Source organism: Ailuropoda melanoleuca, chromosome 3 (assembly GCF_002007445.2).
Source record: "Ailuropoda melanoleuca isolate Jingjing chromosome 3, ASM200744v2, whole genome shotgun sequence".
Lineage (NCBI taxonomy): Eukaryota > Metazoa > Chordata > Mammalia > Carnivora > Ursidae > Ailuropoda > Ailuropoda melanoleuca.
In genome coordinates, this window is record NC_048220.1 from 117,556,304 (window position 1) to 117,571,591 (window position 15,288).

General features: G+C 43.9%; 1 protein-coding gene and 1 non-coding gene across 6 annotated transcripts in view; both read left to right on the plus strand.

Moving 5' to 3' along the window:
- Window positions 1–15,288, plus strand: part of LIFR (LIF receptor subunit alpha) — a 75,124-nt gene that overhangs the window by 52,325 nt on the left and 7,511 nt on the right. For all 5 annotated transcript variants that reach the window (XM_034656982.1, XM_034656983.1, XM_034656984.1 and 2 more), the window contains 8 exons: window positions 713–783; window positions 3,589–3,802; window positions 6,026–6,205; window positions 7,331–7,432; window positions 8,007–8,174; window positions 12,083–12,244; window positions 13,546–13,639; window positions 15,200–15,278. In XM_034656982.1, the coding sequence (XP_034512873.1) occupies window positions 713–783; window positions 3,589–3,802; window positions 6,026–6,205; window positions 7,331–7,432; window positions 8,007–8,174; window positions 12,083–12,244; window positions 13,546–13,639; window positions 15,200–15,278 (1,070 nt within the window). The remainder of the gene's footprint in view (window positions 1–712; window positions 784–3,588; window positions 3,803–6,025; window positions 6,206–7,330; window positions 7,433–8,006; window positions 8,175–12,082; window positions 12,245–13,545; window positions 13,640–15,199; window positions 15,279–15,288) is intronic.
- Window positions 1,851–2,038, plus strand: LOC117801704. The gene has a single exon (XR_004624447.1). It is a non-coding gene; the product is annotated as a U2 spliceosomal RNA (small nuclear RNA).

Consider the following 15,288-nt stretch of genomic DNA (forward strand, 5'->3'; position numbering starts at 1 on the left):
CTCTCTCTCAAATAAATAAATCTTAAAAAAAAAAAAAAAACCTTTCTGAGCACCCACTGTGTGTCACCAGGGAGATAGCGCTGAATAAAAGTCTCCACCCATGGAGTTTATAGGATAGAGAATTAGAAAGAAATTTTTAAAAATAGTATGTTGGGTAATCCCACAGAGAAAAATAAAGCCTAGAAAGGGGACCAGGGAAAGAAGGTGACAGGGGAGGAGGAGTTCCAATTCTAAATAAGGTAGCTAGAAAAGACCTCCCTAGTAAAGTGACATTGGAGCTGAGATACGGAGGACGTGAGATAATCCAGGAGGAGAGTTTCTGTGCACAGGGGGAGAGGTCACAGAAAGTGCAGGAAGCCTGTGGCAGGTGTCTACAACACGTTTGAGGAGCGCCAGGAAGCCTGTGCTCGGCCAGAGCCCACTGGAGCAAGGGGAGGCAGGATGTGAGGCGGAGCAGCAGCGTGGAGTGTCCCTTAGGGCCTGAAGGGCAATTTTCATCCATTCTGAGGGGCCTCTTGTTCTGCAGGCGTTGAGAGCTCAGCTTTTTCATTGTTTCATTCCTGAAGGGAAGCCACTGAAGGGCTTCACATTTCTATGGAGAATTCCAGAAACCTAGGAAAAAAATCTCAAGCACCACAGTCTCAGTCACTGATATTATCAACTGATGTACAGTACATATCTTCAAATGCTAACTCTTAAATCTCTTTCCTAGTTCCTTCAAAGGGACCAGATACGTGGAGAGAATGGAGTTCTGATGGAAAAAATTTAATAATCTATTGGAAGGTAAATATCTGATTTTTCCCTGAATATTTAAATAACGATAATGTGCTAAACTGCTTAATGTTCGTATGGTACTTGGATGATCCAGGAGCCCAGGTTTCCCAGACTGGCTCTCTGCAGTGCTGCGGAGAATGAACCTGGCTCCTCCCACCCCCCAACCCCCCAGACTCCTCATCACCCCCAATTCACCACAGTCAGTTTGGTGAGGATCTTCTGTGACAGAGCTGAACATTTTTTAGTTTGATTTCTTGAGGCCTGTAAAGGACCTGAGGATGTCATGAATTCCATCTTCTCACTTGAGTCAGAAACACAGTAAGAAGCTACAAGTTAGAATCTCAGTTGTGTTGATGTTACATTTTTTTCTTCAGTGAATAGGAAACTTTTTACATACCTCATGTGTAATTTGTTTCCCTTAATCACATTATTATATGCCACTTATAAAGGTTTTCATGGCTTCTTTGTACAATTTTTAGATATAATATAAATTGCATTATGTTTTCACTAGTTTTTCTCTTACTAGAGCAAACATTCTTGTTGCTATATTCTTTTTTTTTTTTTTTTAAAGATTTTATTTATTCGACAGAGATAGAGACAGCCAGCGAGAGAGGGAACACAAGCAGGGGGAGTGGGAGAGGAAGAAGCAGGCTTCCAGCGGAGGAGCCTGATGTGGGGCTCCATCCCATAACGCCGGGATCACGCCCTGAGCCGAAGGCAGATGCTTAACCGCTGTGCCTCCCAGGCGCCCCTGTTGCTATATTCTTTATCTGATTTGCAAACATCAAAAACAAACAACTTTTTTACATCAGATTTTATAACAGCCGTCTTAATTGGATTCCTTTAAATAGTGAATTTTGTTATTGAAAGTAAAACATTATTTTTACAAAAATTTGACATCAGCCCAGCTTTGAGTAACGTCTGTGTGCAAATTCATTGTAAGTTGGGTTGCTTTGTGATGGTCTGTATATGACTGTGTACCCCTCTAAATCTTGATTAGAAAATCCACTGGCTACTCACATCTGTCTGTCAGTTTTCTTGATGATGTAGTAACAATTATACAGCCACTTCAGTGTGTCACTTCTCAGCCTTTTGGCTAAAATCAGGTAGTATCTGTTCTTAATGGTTTAATACGTGACTCGTCCTCTATCCAAAGACAATATATCACATGGATTTTTGGAATTAGAAGATGGAATAGGAGCTTACTCTGCCCACTCCACACATCGACCTGGTGTTGCAGTACCATTACTTCAATGCAGAGAAAGTTTGGGATGTTGTTCAAACTAGATGAATGCCTAACCAAAGATGAAAAATAACAGAAGTGATTGTAACTTCAAAGACGAGGTTAATGGTTCTGCCATTTGCCAAGGAGGGCATATTTGGGTGGAAAATTAAATTGTTTGAGGTTGACTTTTTAAAAATGTATTCTAAAAATATGTGCCACTGGAATATCCAAGTAGAGTCTAATTGATGGTGGTTTGATGTGAGGCTCCGGAGTTCAGGGGAGAAGTCAGAGCTAAAGGCATAGCTTTGAGTAGCAGGTAACACGGGATCACTCAGGGAGAGCATGCAGGATGCAAAAAGGCCGAGGACGGACCCCTAGGTGATAGCAGCGTATAAAGGATCAGCAAGGAGGAGGATCCAGCAGAGAAGAGTGGGAAGGTGAGATAGAGGACAGAAGAAAATGGTAAAGCAGAAGCCAAGGGTGGGGGTTCTGTGAAGGAGTGAGTGGTCAGCAGCGTCAAATGAAGCCTTAGGAGGATAATAGAACAGGCCATCAGAGAGTCACTGTTACAGAGCAGTGTTTTCAGCACAGTATTAATATCAAGGTCAGTGCAGGTCAGAGGGTCCCATGCATTGTTGTATAAATTGGAGCAGTAGTCTTCAAATAAAGTTTGAATGTTTCCTTATATCCAGTAAGTCTGCTTTGGAAATCCACATTAAAGAATTAATCCTAACTATGAAAAAGAAAAAAGTAGCACAAAAAGGTACACTGAAGTATTATTATAGTATGGTGAAAAGTTGGAAACAACTTAAATTTCATTTATTTAAGGAATATTCAAGTAAACTAGTAAAAGTACTACATAAAATCTAAAGCCATTAAAATGTATATTTTATGGACAAGTATATAATAGAAAGGTGAAAAAAGATAAAATAGTGATTAAAACAGTTGTAATAAAAAAAAAACTACATCCTAGAAAAACAACTTGAAGAAAATACCAAAATGTAAGAGTATCTAAGAGATGGAAATAAGGGAGCATCTTACAGTTTTTTTTTTTTTTTTGTATCGTTTCCAAATTTTCTGGTAATGGGCATGTACTATTTTGAAAAAATAATATTTTTTTAAAACTATGATGCCATAATTTTTTTAAGTTTTATTTATTTAAGTGTTCTCTACCAGCATGGGGCTCACACTCATGACCCTGAGATCAAGAGTCACATGTTCCGCTGAGCCAGCCAGGCACCCCGGTGCCATAATTTTTTATTTTGTTTGGTAGAGCAGTCATTCCTGTTACTTTTTTGTTTGCTTCTGAAAAATGTGAGGCTGAAGGCTGGTTTGTATTTACCTAATTTTTAAATTGCTGTGTGCTCTTACTGCTTACGGTAAGTACAGTTTTTCTTCAGCTGACTTCCCTGATTTCTCCTGGCCTCAGTGCCTTTAAATCTGTGTTTGACATTGTTAACAACTCCCTCGATTCTGATGTTACCTTGTCATGATTGACGCGGTGCCTGGTTTAGACTTGAGGGTCTTGCCTCAGCCCCCGGCCGGTTTTCCTGGTTTCTTGATAGAATTTCTTTTTCTGTTTCTCATAGCCTTTACCCATTAATGAAGCAAATGGGAAAATACTTTCCTATAATGTATCATGCTCACTGGATGAGGAGACACAGTCCCTTTCTGAGATCCCTGATCCCCAACACAAGGCAGAACTACAACTTGATAAAAACGACTACATCATCAGTGTGGTGGCAAAAAATTCCGTCGGCTCATCGCCGCCTTCTAAGATAGCTAGTATGGAGATCCCAAACGGTGAGTCCTTAAGGTAATGTGGGATATAAGAACAGGAGGTTAAAGCGAAACATTTTAAAGGTGTTTGCGCACTCTTACAAGGTCAGCTGTCTTCTCATATCCCCTGCTGCTGGTCCGTAAAGAGGCACAAACCAATTAATGTCCAGAATTCATCGCGCGACAGCAGTCGCAAGTCACCAGTGAGGACTCCGAACCCCTGCGCTGGTGGATAAAAGGATGTGCGCCCGGTTACTTCAGTGCATGACGTTACAGAGCTGTGGCGCGAACAGTGCTCAGAGCAAGAAATGCTTCAGCCCTTCATTTGAGGACCGTTTCCATACATCTCTCCCATGACCATGGGAGCTGATGCTGTATCAGCGGGCTATTTTACAGACTGTCAGGCAGGAAAAAAAAATACATATTTTTAATGGCAGTTTTGTTGATAAGATATTCTTTATTAATAGGAATCCTTTATTGATAAGAAATTCTTCTTGAAGTCTAAATTAGATCTTCAGTATAAGCTTTAAAAAGTCACTGTGGTGCAATTTTCAAGATAATGTAGTGCCTTTCTTTAAATGTTATTGATTACCAGTAATCCGTAATATTTCATCTGTAGCCACTTCTGCCTCTTTCCTCAGTTCATTCCTCTTCCAGGTCATTCCCTGCTCCCCCCACCTCCTTTGCCGTCCTGCCCCAATATGGGAGCGCCTGTCTATGACCACCCACTCCTAAAGGAAGAAAAGTTGGTTGGTCCAATTAGGGTCCTCCAAGTATCTTTTCAACCCTTGATTGAGGCCGTTTCTTACTGCTTATTGCTTAGCTGGTTCTTGGCTTTGTTGCAGTCGACTGTAGGGGAATTAGGAGGAGGGACGAGGGAAAGCACCACACATTTCAGACACATGGAACCCAGCCCGAGAGCAGCATGCATCAGAGGGGAGCGGTCGTCAGGCAGAGGTGTGACGGCAGAAAGAAAAGGAGAGAGAGGAGGAGAGAGAACACCCTTAAGAAGATAGCCTTCTGATTCATATTCTGCATTCTGTTGCTTTGTAATGATAGGCAGTGGCTATGTTGTCTTTTCACTCAACTGTATTCCTGCCTTTTCCATGTGGCCTTCAGAAGGTAGTAATTTACAGAACTAACAATGGTCTAGCATCAGCTCCTAGAGGGTTACGGAAGCCTCAGAAGAAAGCATTGTTCCTTGAGGATTTCCTGAGAGGGAGGCCCTGCAGCCTCAGAGCGGGTTCATACTGTAGGGTTTTAATTACATTGAGCCCAAACATTCTTAGTCTGAGGTCTCCTGAGTTCTAAGCCAAATTATTGTCTTGTGTTAGGTAGTAATTGCTTTATGAATATAATTTTTTTTTCCAAAAAACCTTTCTGTGGCTTTTTACTAAACCCTTGAATAGAAATCGGTTATGGAAATAACTTTTCTCCTGTTACTGTGGGACATTCCCTCTCCTTTGGGCCTAACCTACCCAGTCCTCACCCCTAGCCCTGGGCCCCCGTCATCCCTAGGCCGAGATCTGGCAGGAAACAAGCTCGGCACAGCCCCCTTCCCGCCAACCTCTGCACCTCACCCCCCTATCCTGTGTAGGCTTTGCCCTCCCTGTGCGCGCACTGGCCTTTCCATCCCACAGCTTTTGGTCCCTCTCCATGTCAACCAATTTGTCCATTCCTCTGCCTGTCTCCAGAAGCCCCTTCTGCCCACCCATAGGCTTGAGAGGAAGAGAGGGCTGGTCCATCTCCTTGTTCGCCACATGTTATCATGCTCCTACTCTGTAGGTCTGGCCCTGGCGCTGGGGTTGCAGGCACAGGTCCCTGTCTGCTCTCACGGAGCTCACATCTGTCGTGGGCGAGGAGAGGCAAGATTGGGACTGTCCACTCATGCTCTTCACCTGCCTGCCGCCTGCACTGCTAGCCCCCTCCAGTGCCCGTGTGCCCTCCGCCCTGTCCCCCCTGGCCCTGATCTTCACACCCCGACCTGCTGCTGCGTCCCCACCTGTCCTAGGTGCCCTTTCATTACTTTTTCCAGCTTCTGAGTTTATCTGTACATACAGGTAATTACCTTTTTACAACAAAAGTAACAGAGCAACACTTCTAAACTTTGCTGGAGGTTTATCTAGTTTGAGCACTCTTTTAAAATTTCTGTCCAGTGAAGCAATTTAACTTCTGCCCATTTTCATGAGATTTACCTTTTATTACTGTTTTTAATACAAGTAACATGTACTTTTTTTCTTGTTGAAGATGATCTCAAAGTAGAGCAGGCTGTCGGAATGGGAAATGGAATTCTCCTCACTTGGAATTACGATCCCAATATGACCTGTGACTATGTTATTAAATGGTGTAACTCATCTCGGTCTGAACCCTGCCTTATGGACTGGAAAAAAGTCCCTTCAAACAGCACTGAAACTGTAATAGAATCTGGTAAGATGAACTCATGCCTCTCAGTGCAAGTTGTTAAAAAATATTTTTAAAAGAGCAGTACACGGTGTGACTGGGTATAAATGAGTGATCATTTCCCCCTTACTGCTGGGGTGGGTGTGAAGTGGTTTGACCTTTCTGGAAAGTGCTTTGTAGCAGTGTGCGTGTGAAAGGGTTCTGTCTTCTGCTGTAGTAATTGCAGCAACATGGAGGAATGCTCCTGAAGAAAGAAGACCACGAAGGGGCACCTGGGTGGCTCAGTCAGTTAAGCGTCTGCCTTCAGCTTCAGTCATGATCCCAGGGTCCTGGGATCGAGCCCCACACCAGGCTCCCTACTCAGCGGGGAATCTGCTTCTCCCTCTCCCTCTGCTGCTCCCCCTGCTTATGCTCTCTCTGTCTCTCTGTCAGGTAAATAAATAAATAAAATCGTATAAAAAAAAAAAAAGACCACAAAGCCCTAAGCACTGTGGTCTCACCCTTCGTCCTTTGCCATTGTTGCCTAAGCGCAGGTTACTGGGCAGTGCCGAGAACAAAGGCCTTCCTCCCATCGCCAGTGATGTAGGACAAGGGGCATCTGTGTGGCAGGGGGCATGGTGTGTGTGGGGGGGGTGGGGTGGGGAGTGACAGTTCCCAGTGCCTGACTGTTGACAAGCCAGGAGGCTTCTAAGGCGAGCTGCTTTTGATAGGAGCAGCCTAAAGTTCAGCCATGAGGAGTTTGTAGCAACCTGCAGGCTACGCCAGCCTGGTCCTTGGATATTCCAGCCCTCTTTCCACCACCATTGTTCCCTCTGAGTAGCTGATAGTGTTTCGTGCCTCTGCCCTTGGGAATTCTGGAGCCTGCAGCCTCGGTAGTGATGCCCTTCGAGGTCATTCCTCTGTCCTGGTTCTCCTTCGCGTTGAGGTGAAACTCGGGAGCAGGAGCAGCCGCTGCTACTTCTCTCCCAGGAACCGGTGCCCCACTTACTTGTCTCACCATCAGGCGGTTAAGACGGGTCCCATCCACTAGATTGCTCCAAGTGTAAAATGAGCTTTGGAAACGTCAGAATAAGTGATTGTAAGTTTGGTATTTCTAAGATAGACGTTCATAGCAATACGTACTTACGAAAGTTCATTGTGTTCATCCCGTAGATCAGTTTCGACCGGGTGTAAGATACAGTTTTTTTCTGTATGGCTGCAGAAATCAAGGATATCAGTTATTACGTTCTATAATTGGATATATAGAAGAACTGGGTAAGTTAAATGGGTAGGTTTTCTTAGAGTCCGAGGTACCATGAGAATTTAGAAATTAATAGCAGTTGCAAGATTGAATTCTAAAAATAGACTGAATTGATATGTTCAGTTCAAGGAAGGAAAAATAATTTGTATGATAAATTTAAAATTACTTGTGATTACTTAACCTTCATTTCTTTAATGTTTATATTTCACAATTTTGCTGTTGTTACTGAGAAAATGAAGTCTTCACTTTGTCAGAAAGACTTAATTTGCACTTAAACATGTTTAATAAAACCATGAACTTCAAGACCGTGTCCCGAGGGGAGCACAGTTCCGCGCGGGGGCCGCCTGCCGAGGCCGTGGCCGGGCTTCCCGGTGTGATGTTGTGAGACGCCCCGGTGTCTCTCGTCGTTAGCGTGCGAGCTTCACAGGAGCAGCGCCTGTGATGGTATCTCTCACCGTGTGACCGAATAGAGAGTAACGTTCTAATTCCAGATTCAGTGATTTTGAGGCTAGAACTCCCATTCAGTGTTGATGTCCTACTCTGTATCCGTAAACTCGCCTTCAGCTGTGGACGTTTTTGCTTTCACAGCTCCGATTGTTGCGCCAAATTTTACTGTGGAGGATACATCTGCAGATTCGATATTAGTGAAATGGGAAGATATTCCTGTGGAGGAGCTCAGAGGCTTTTTAAGAGGATATTTATTTTACTTTGAAAAAGGAGAGAGAGACACATCTAAAATGAGGGGTTTGGAATCCGGTAAGTCACTTACTGCAGTGAGAATAGTATTTCCTAGATGTTCTCATTAACCACAAAAAAAATAAATAAAAATTAAAAACAAAAACAAAAACGAAGAAAAAGAAGTGCTGTTGAGTAATGTAATACTGGTTTCCAAAACCAAGAAATAGGTAAATGAAAATGTATGAATATGAGAATTTTAGGATTTTAGTATGTGATAAACGACATGTACCATCTTTCATTTATTCTTTAGACTTTGATCATATAAGCCCCATAGGACAGAGACCATCTCTTAGCAATCTTTTTTTTTTTTTTAAAGATTTTATTTATTTATTTGACAGAGATAGAGACAGCCATCGAGAGAGGGAACACAAGCAGGGGGAGTGGGAGAGGAAGAAGCAGGCTCATAGCAGAGGAGCCTGATGTGGGGCTCGATCCCAGGACGCCGGGATCACGCCCTGAGCCGAAGGCAGGCGCTTAACCGCTATGCCACCCAGGCGCCCCCATCTCTTAGCAATCTTGTATGATGCATAACATAGCATCTTACAAAGGTTATTAAAAAAAAGTCTTTCTGTAATTCTAATAATGGAGGAGAAAAGCTCGGCAACCCAAAGAAGGGCTCCGGAGTCTCTGCTGTTACCTGAAAGAGCCGTCCACACTGTTAGCCGTGGCCTTGGTGAGCTGGCGAGCTTAACAGACTTGACTAGGGACGTGTGCATCCATTAGATCTTTAAAGGTACAGTCAGTCCTTGCCATTTGGTGAGCGTATGTCCAAAGACCATCGAGAATTTTCAAATTTACAGATACAGAAATGTTTATGCAGACTTCTGACTTCTCCCTAAACTACATTTCTGTTGGGAGTCAGATGTTTCCTATTCATAGCCACATAACACAAGCATATCATCTTTTCAGTTTGAGAGCTCTCATTTCCCTAAATGACCTCTCCTCAGAAAAAAGCCGCTTTAGTTATTTAATGCCTGTCCAACAAGTGGAGAACAGCAGTGCCGCATGGAGATGCCGGCCGGGCATTAGCTCAGGCACTTCCCAGAGCAGCCGCATTAGATGTGCGCCTCCCCTACACTACTAAGGTCTGTGTTTCCTGAACCTTCGCAGTGGCCTGTGAATGAGAAAAACCCTACATATAAAGTTCTACAAATATCCAGAGTCTAGTGAAATTTTTCTCAAACTTTCAGAAATTTTACACTTGTACAAGTTAAAATTCTAGCATCTAGACCTTTCCATTTAGACATGGTGGATTGGTCTCTATAGTTAAAGAAGAAAAAAAAAAAAAGCATGAAGCCATAAAAACAGAGAACCAAACAGGCAACAGAATACCAAATTTGGACATTTTTGGGGCTGATGGGAGTGGGACAGATGACCTGGAGGATGGAGGATGGTGAATTCAGGTGGATGTTCAGGCTTCAGCAGGCAGTAATTGACTCAGCCTCTGGGCCAGGGTTGGAGGCAGGTGGTTAGGATGGGTATGGGCTGAACAGTGAGGGCTCACTGGAAGTCTGTGAGGAGCAGTGAGAACCCCCAAGTCCTACACTGACTTCATGCAGCTAATTTGAATGCCCACTCTCCTGCCTGAAGACAAGGGGTTTATTCTTTGGAGAAACTGAACCAGAGGGCCTCCAAAGAGGGGGACACCTAGTGAACAGTGTGATCTTCCCTGCTCCGCCTTCCTCTAATAGGAAACTAATAGGACATCTTCACCTAGGACTGTTTCCCTAGATGAGATTAGAGGATCTTTCTTTGGAAAAAGGAAATGGTTCCTGAGGAAAGACACAAAAGGTGCTGATATTGGGGGGCTATCCCAGTGAAAGGCCAGAAATTGACATGGTCATTGCCCCACCAGTGGTAAGTGAAGGCCACCAACCACTAAGCTCCACCCGTTCACGGTGACCTTCCAGTGGCTCACTCTTAATTGTGACTAGCAGCCAGGGATAACCAGATGGTTGAGAAAGGGGGAACAGAAACCAGAAGAAATTACAGAGAACAGATTCAGTGTAGGGAAACAAATTTAAAACAAGAAACAAAACTGTCCTCGCATAGTTGAGGTACACTGTATTTATTGAAAGGACCTGATGTTATTAAAAAAAGAACAGTCAGAAGATAGGCAAGAAGTCATCAAAATTAAAAATGTAATCAAAGAAAATTTTAAAGAATTAAATAGAAGATAGAGAAATTAAATGGGAGATACAGAAATTCTTCCCCAAAATAGAAAAATGCAGAGGAGAAAACTTGGAGTAAAAAGATGAGGAAGTTGGAGCACAGGGAGACCTGTGCTGTCATGCTTCACGGGAGTTCTGTTGAGGGGTGGGGGGAATAGAAGGAAATTACCAAAGAGAGAGTGTAGGAATACTTCCCAGAAAAAGACCAGGATACACAGTAAAAGCACCCATTGAGTACGCAGTAAGATAAATAGAAAAAAAATCTGCAACAAGGTAGGTTGTCATGAATTTCCCAAGCACCCGATACATAAAGAATAAGTCCTAGAAGCAAAAAGTCGCTCAGGTGCACGGCCTCAGGAATGAAAGGGGCCTTGGACTTCTCAACAGTAGAGCAGATGCTGGAAGATAGCACAGCTATGTCTCCAAGACACTGAGCGAAAATCCTTTTCAGCCTAAAAGTCTGTGCTAGGTCAGTGGCAGCCATTGTGAGAGCAGAATGAAGGCATTTTCAGACTCTAGAGCTGCAGATACTTCCTTCCTTGAGTCCCCTTCGCAGGCGGTGGTTCTAGAATGGTGGGTCAGCCTGAGGAAGCAGGTGGGACAGGGCGGTCCAGGAGGGCGGGAGCTGGGAAGGCCTCCGTCTAGAGCGGATACCTGGGGAGGGAGCCCTGAGAGGACGTGGGCTGGGGTTGGGCGGCCAGTCAGGGCACTGGGTTGTTGTTGCGTCGGGCCATGGGGAAAATGGCATTGAATATTCACAGGAGGATGTGGGAGGAATTAGGAATTGGTACATCAAGGAAATGAGGGAAAAACGTCATTAAAACAACAGAAAAATAAGAAGGGAAACATGAGCAGGGATCCGTACTTACATGATCACGGTAACATAGACACTGAATTTCCCAAACGCTGTGGTGTGTCTGTGTGAATGATGTGGGATGGGAGGGAGAAGGGGTGCCGAGAACCAAAGCTTCCCCTTCTCTGTAGGACATGCATACATAACGTCTGAAAGGTTTAAATCCTGGCACTGCCAGTGTGAGTTTCTTTCAGAAAACGGAAGTAAATACCCCGAGAACAGACGACGTGGTTTGCAGGGCAGGTGCGAGCAGGGAGCTACTGCTCTGTGTTGGCCTCTTGGTACTGTTCAGTTTCTCCAACTACCGTCTTCCATTATTTTGATTAAGACTTTTAAACAATAGTTTAAACAATTCTTCGTACTTCTTTTGAAATGATTCAAAGGCTTCCTGGCTAGCAGCTCATTAGAGAACTCCGGCGCGCTGCCTCTCTTGCCCAGCTGCTCAGAGTGAGCACGTAGCGAGGTGCGCTCTTCTCCCTCGGGTCTCACTCCGCTCAGGCAGGATGGGCCCTAGTTACAGTGACCCTGCCCCAGTGGGGGGTGCTGCGCCCACATGCCCTGGGGAAGAGAAGGGACTTTTACTGATTATCTGCCATATGCCAGGATTATTCTAGAGAATGTATGAAAACGTCACATAGCCCGGGGAGGTAAGCATGATCGTCTGTTTCACGCGTTAGAGAAACTCTAGTTCAGAGTAATTTCAATACTACGGCCAGACCACATGGCTACTAACTGGCAGAGATGGAACTTGAACATGGGTCTGGCTGATTCCAGAAGCCCCGGCCTTGAGGGTGGCCAGCAATCTCTCACTTGAGAGGGATGTGAGTGGAACAGGGATGAATAACTAGGTCTTTAAAAAATGGTGTAGAGATCGTTAATAATAATCTTCCCTTTAAAAATAGGTCGGTCCGACATAAAGGTTAAGAATATTACTGACCTGTCCCAGAAGACACTGAGAATTGCTGATCTTCAGGGTAAAACAAGTTACCACCTGGTCTTGCGAGCCTATACAGATGGTGGCATGGGCCCAGAGAAGAGCATGTTTGTGGTGACGAAGGAAAATTGTAAGTCAATTATTGCTGTTGGGATTCTTTCTGTACTTAAATGCATAAGGTTTTAGCAAGTTTTGTTTATGTAGGAATCCCCTTTTTTAAAGTTTCATGTGTTGCATGTTTATAGCGGGTAGCCTGCATTGTGAAAAGGCCACAGGGTGACTTCATATTTATTCTTGTCAGTTATTTGAAGCTATTTCCTAAGATTACTTAAGAAATTTATGCATGAAGGATACATCTTAAGTCTGGAGTTCTAAGTTCATGTTGAATCTATATAAAGCTGACCCACTTTAACTTTTTTTTAAAAGATTTTATTTATTTGAGAGGGCAGGTGTGCATACAAGCAGGGGGAGGGGCAGAGGGAGAGGGAAAGAAAGAATCTCAAGCAGACTGCCCACTGAGCTGGGAGCCCGATGTGGCGCTCGATCTCACAACCCCGAGATCATGACCTGAGCCGAAATCAAGAGTCGGACCCTCATCCGACTGAGCCACCCCGGTGCTCCCCACTTGAATGTTTTTTCGCCCTATTCTAAATGTGATTTTTAACATATCCAGGGAGGAGTGAAAGAAATATCCTTTAAAAAACTGTAAACCCCGTGGGGCACCTGGGTGGCACAGCGGTTGAGCGTCTGCCTTCGGCTCAGGGCGTGATCCCGGCGTTATGGGATCGAGCCCCACATCAGGCTCTTGTGCTATGAGCCTGCTTCTTCCTCTCCCACTCCCCCTGCTTGTGTTCCCTCTCTCGTTGGCTGTCTCTATCTCTGTCGAATAAATAAATAAAATCTTTAAAAAAAAAAATGTAAACCCCGGCATTCACAAATTTGAGATGGAGAGTCGGGAAGATGGGCTTGACTGTCCGCAGTGAAGAGCTTGAGTTGGATCGCAGCATATTGTCTAGCCCCAAGTTGGACTTCACACACACTCTTAAAAAAAGCACCACGAGGATACGGTTCTCAGCTGGGGGAAGTTCTGCCTCCAAGGGGATGCTTGGCAATGGCATCTCAGAACTGTGGGGCGCTACTGGGTGGGTAGAAGCCCAGGGACGCTGCCAACCTTCCTGCATGGTAGTCCCACACACGAGGAAGAAGAGTCCGGCTTCACCTGTCAATAGCGTTCAGCCCGGTTCTAAAGAATTTAAGTATTAGTGTAAAAATTATTAAAATGCTTGAAGGTCATATTTTAATAGTTTTTCAGTGTCCCTGGAGCAGTTAGGATTTTTTTTCTTTATCAACTTAAGCATCTTCTAATATGGATGTGCTGTACGTGCTGCTTAAAGTAGTGATTTGACTATATCCAATATTCTCTTTTTGCAGCTGTGGGACTGATTATTGCCATTCTCATCCCAGTGGCGGTGGCTGTCACTGTGGGAGTGGTAACGAGTATCCTTTGCTATCGGAAGCGAGAATGGTAATGGTACCCGCATTTCCTCTTCCTGTTGTGTTCTGAAGAGCATGATTGTTCAGTTAATGAGTGAAGAAATAAGTACTTGGTTGAAACTAGTTGACAAAAAATGTTGGCTTAGTCTGAATTAATATTGGACTTAATATTAAGCAAGAATTATTGAAAGGTTTTTAAAGTAATAAAGTAAAAGATAAATATTTTCCTACTGTATTAATGATTTAAAATAATAGCAGATGTACTAACAATACTTACAGGCATCAATAGGGCAATGACTATACGCCAGATTAATGATGAGGATCACACTTGTCCTGATGACCTATTTAGAAAATACTGTCATTTATTCATTTATTTAGCAAATATGAATGCCTCCTCCCGCGTGAAGAGTGATCCTTGTAGACCTAGAGCATAGTGGGGAAAGGTGGACATTAAACCCGTAGTCATCAGTCAATACATGCTTACAAAGTATGTGTACCAGGAAGGTCACTGGGCACCATGAGGGGAGTAACAGGGGAACCATGTCACTGAGGTGGTTGACCACGTCTTCCCTGTGGGAGCTCCGTTTGAGCAGAGTCCCACGGGTGAGGACAGGAGAAAGAGTGTTCCAGGGAGAGAGAATAGCTCCTGTGCGGGCCCAGGAATTGGAAGGAGCTTGGTCATCAAGAGACAGTGAGAAGAACTGTGTGTCTTGAGTGAAGCCAGAGAGGCAGGAGGTGAGGTGAGGTCCTGAGGGGAGGTGGTGAGCCGGGACTCAGTGGGAGAGAATACCTACGGTCAGCTGCCAGGAGCCGTCCTGGGCTGGGCTTGGGGCAGACGGCAGTGTTCACGCATACATGGCCCTCACTGGCATTAAAAATGCCCTCCTTTATACCAAAGAGGAGAATGTATTCTAGTAATCCTGGCTTACGAGTTAACATAATAATAGTTTAGAACCATAGAATACCCTGTTTTGGTGACCATATTCTCATTACCAAAAATCACATTTTAAAAATGATTTTAATACAAAAGATTTAAAAAAAATGCTGGGGCATTTCAGATGTAGATTAACAAAGTTTTTTTTTTTTTCTGCAGGAATTTCAAATACTAAACTTTTTAACAGCTGTACATATGATATGGCACTGAGCAAATCTCCTTTTTGTTTGCATTTCAGTTTTGCTCATGAAAAATGAGCTCTGGTTTTCCCCTCAGAGTCCAGACCCCGTTAGGAGCCGCTCCCGAAGTGCGGGACCTGCGTGGTCCCGTCCGCACTGTGGACATTCAGTTAGACGAGCAGTGCCTCTGTGGTGCTTCTGACCTGAGAGCACAGTCACCATTTGAATCCTTTGCTTTCCGTTTTCGTAAGATTCATAAGCTGTTCTAGAAATAGAAGTACTGCTGTAGTTTCCAGGTAGGAGTGGGTTGTACAGGAGCTTAGTGATGGTCACATGAGAAATGATCTTGCATTGTTGTCTCAGATGTTCACCGAGGCGTCCTATGAAGTGTCAGAATAAGCCCAGTGATTTGCTAACTTATTTGTTGTCTGATTGGTAATCGTAATTATTAAATGTACTTAATCATCTTTATTTAAAGGATTAAAGAAACCTTCTACCCTGATATTCCAAATCCAGAAAACTGTAAAGCTCTACAGTTTCAAAAGAGTGTCTGTGAGGTAATCCCTT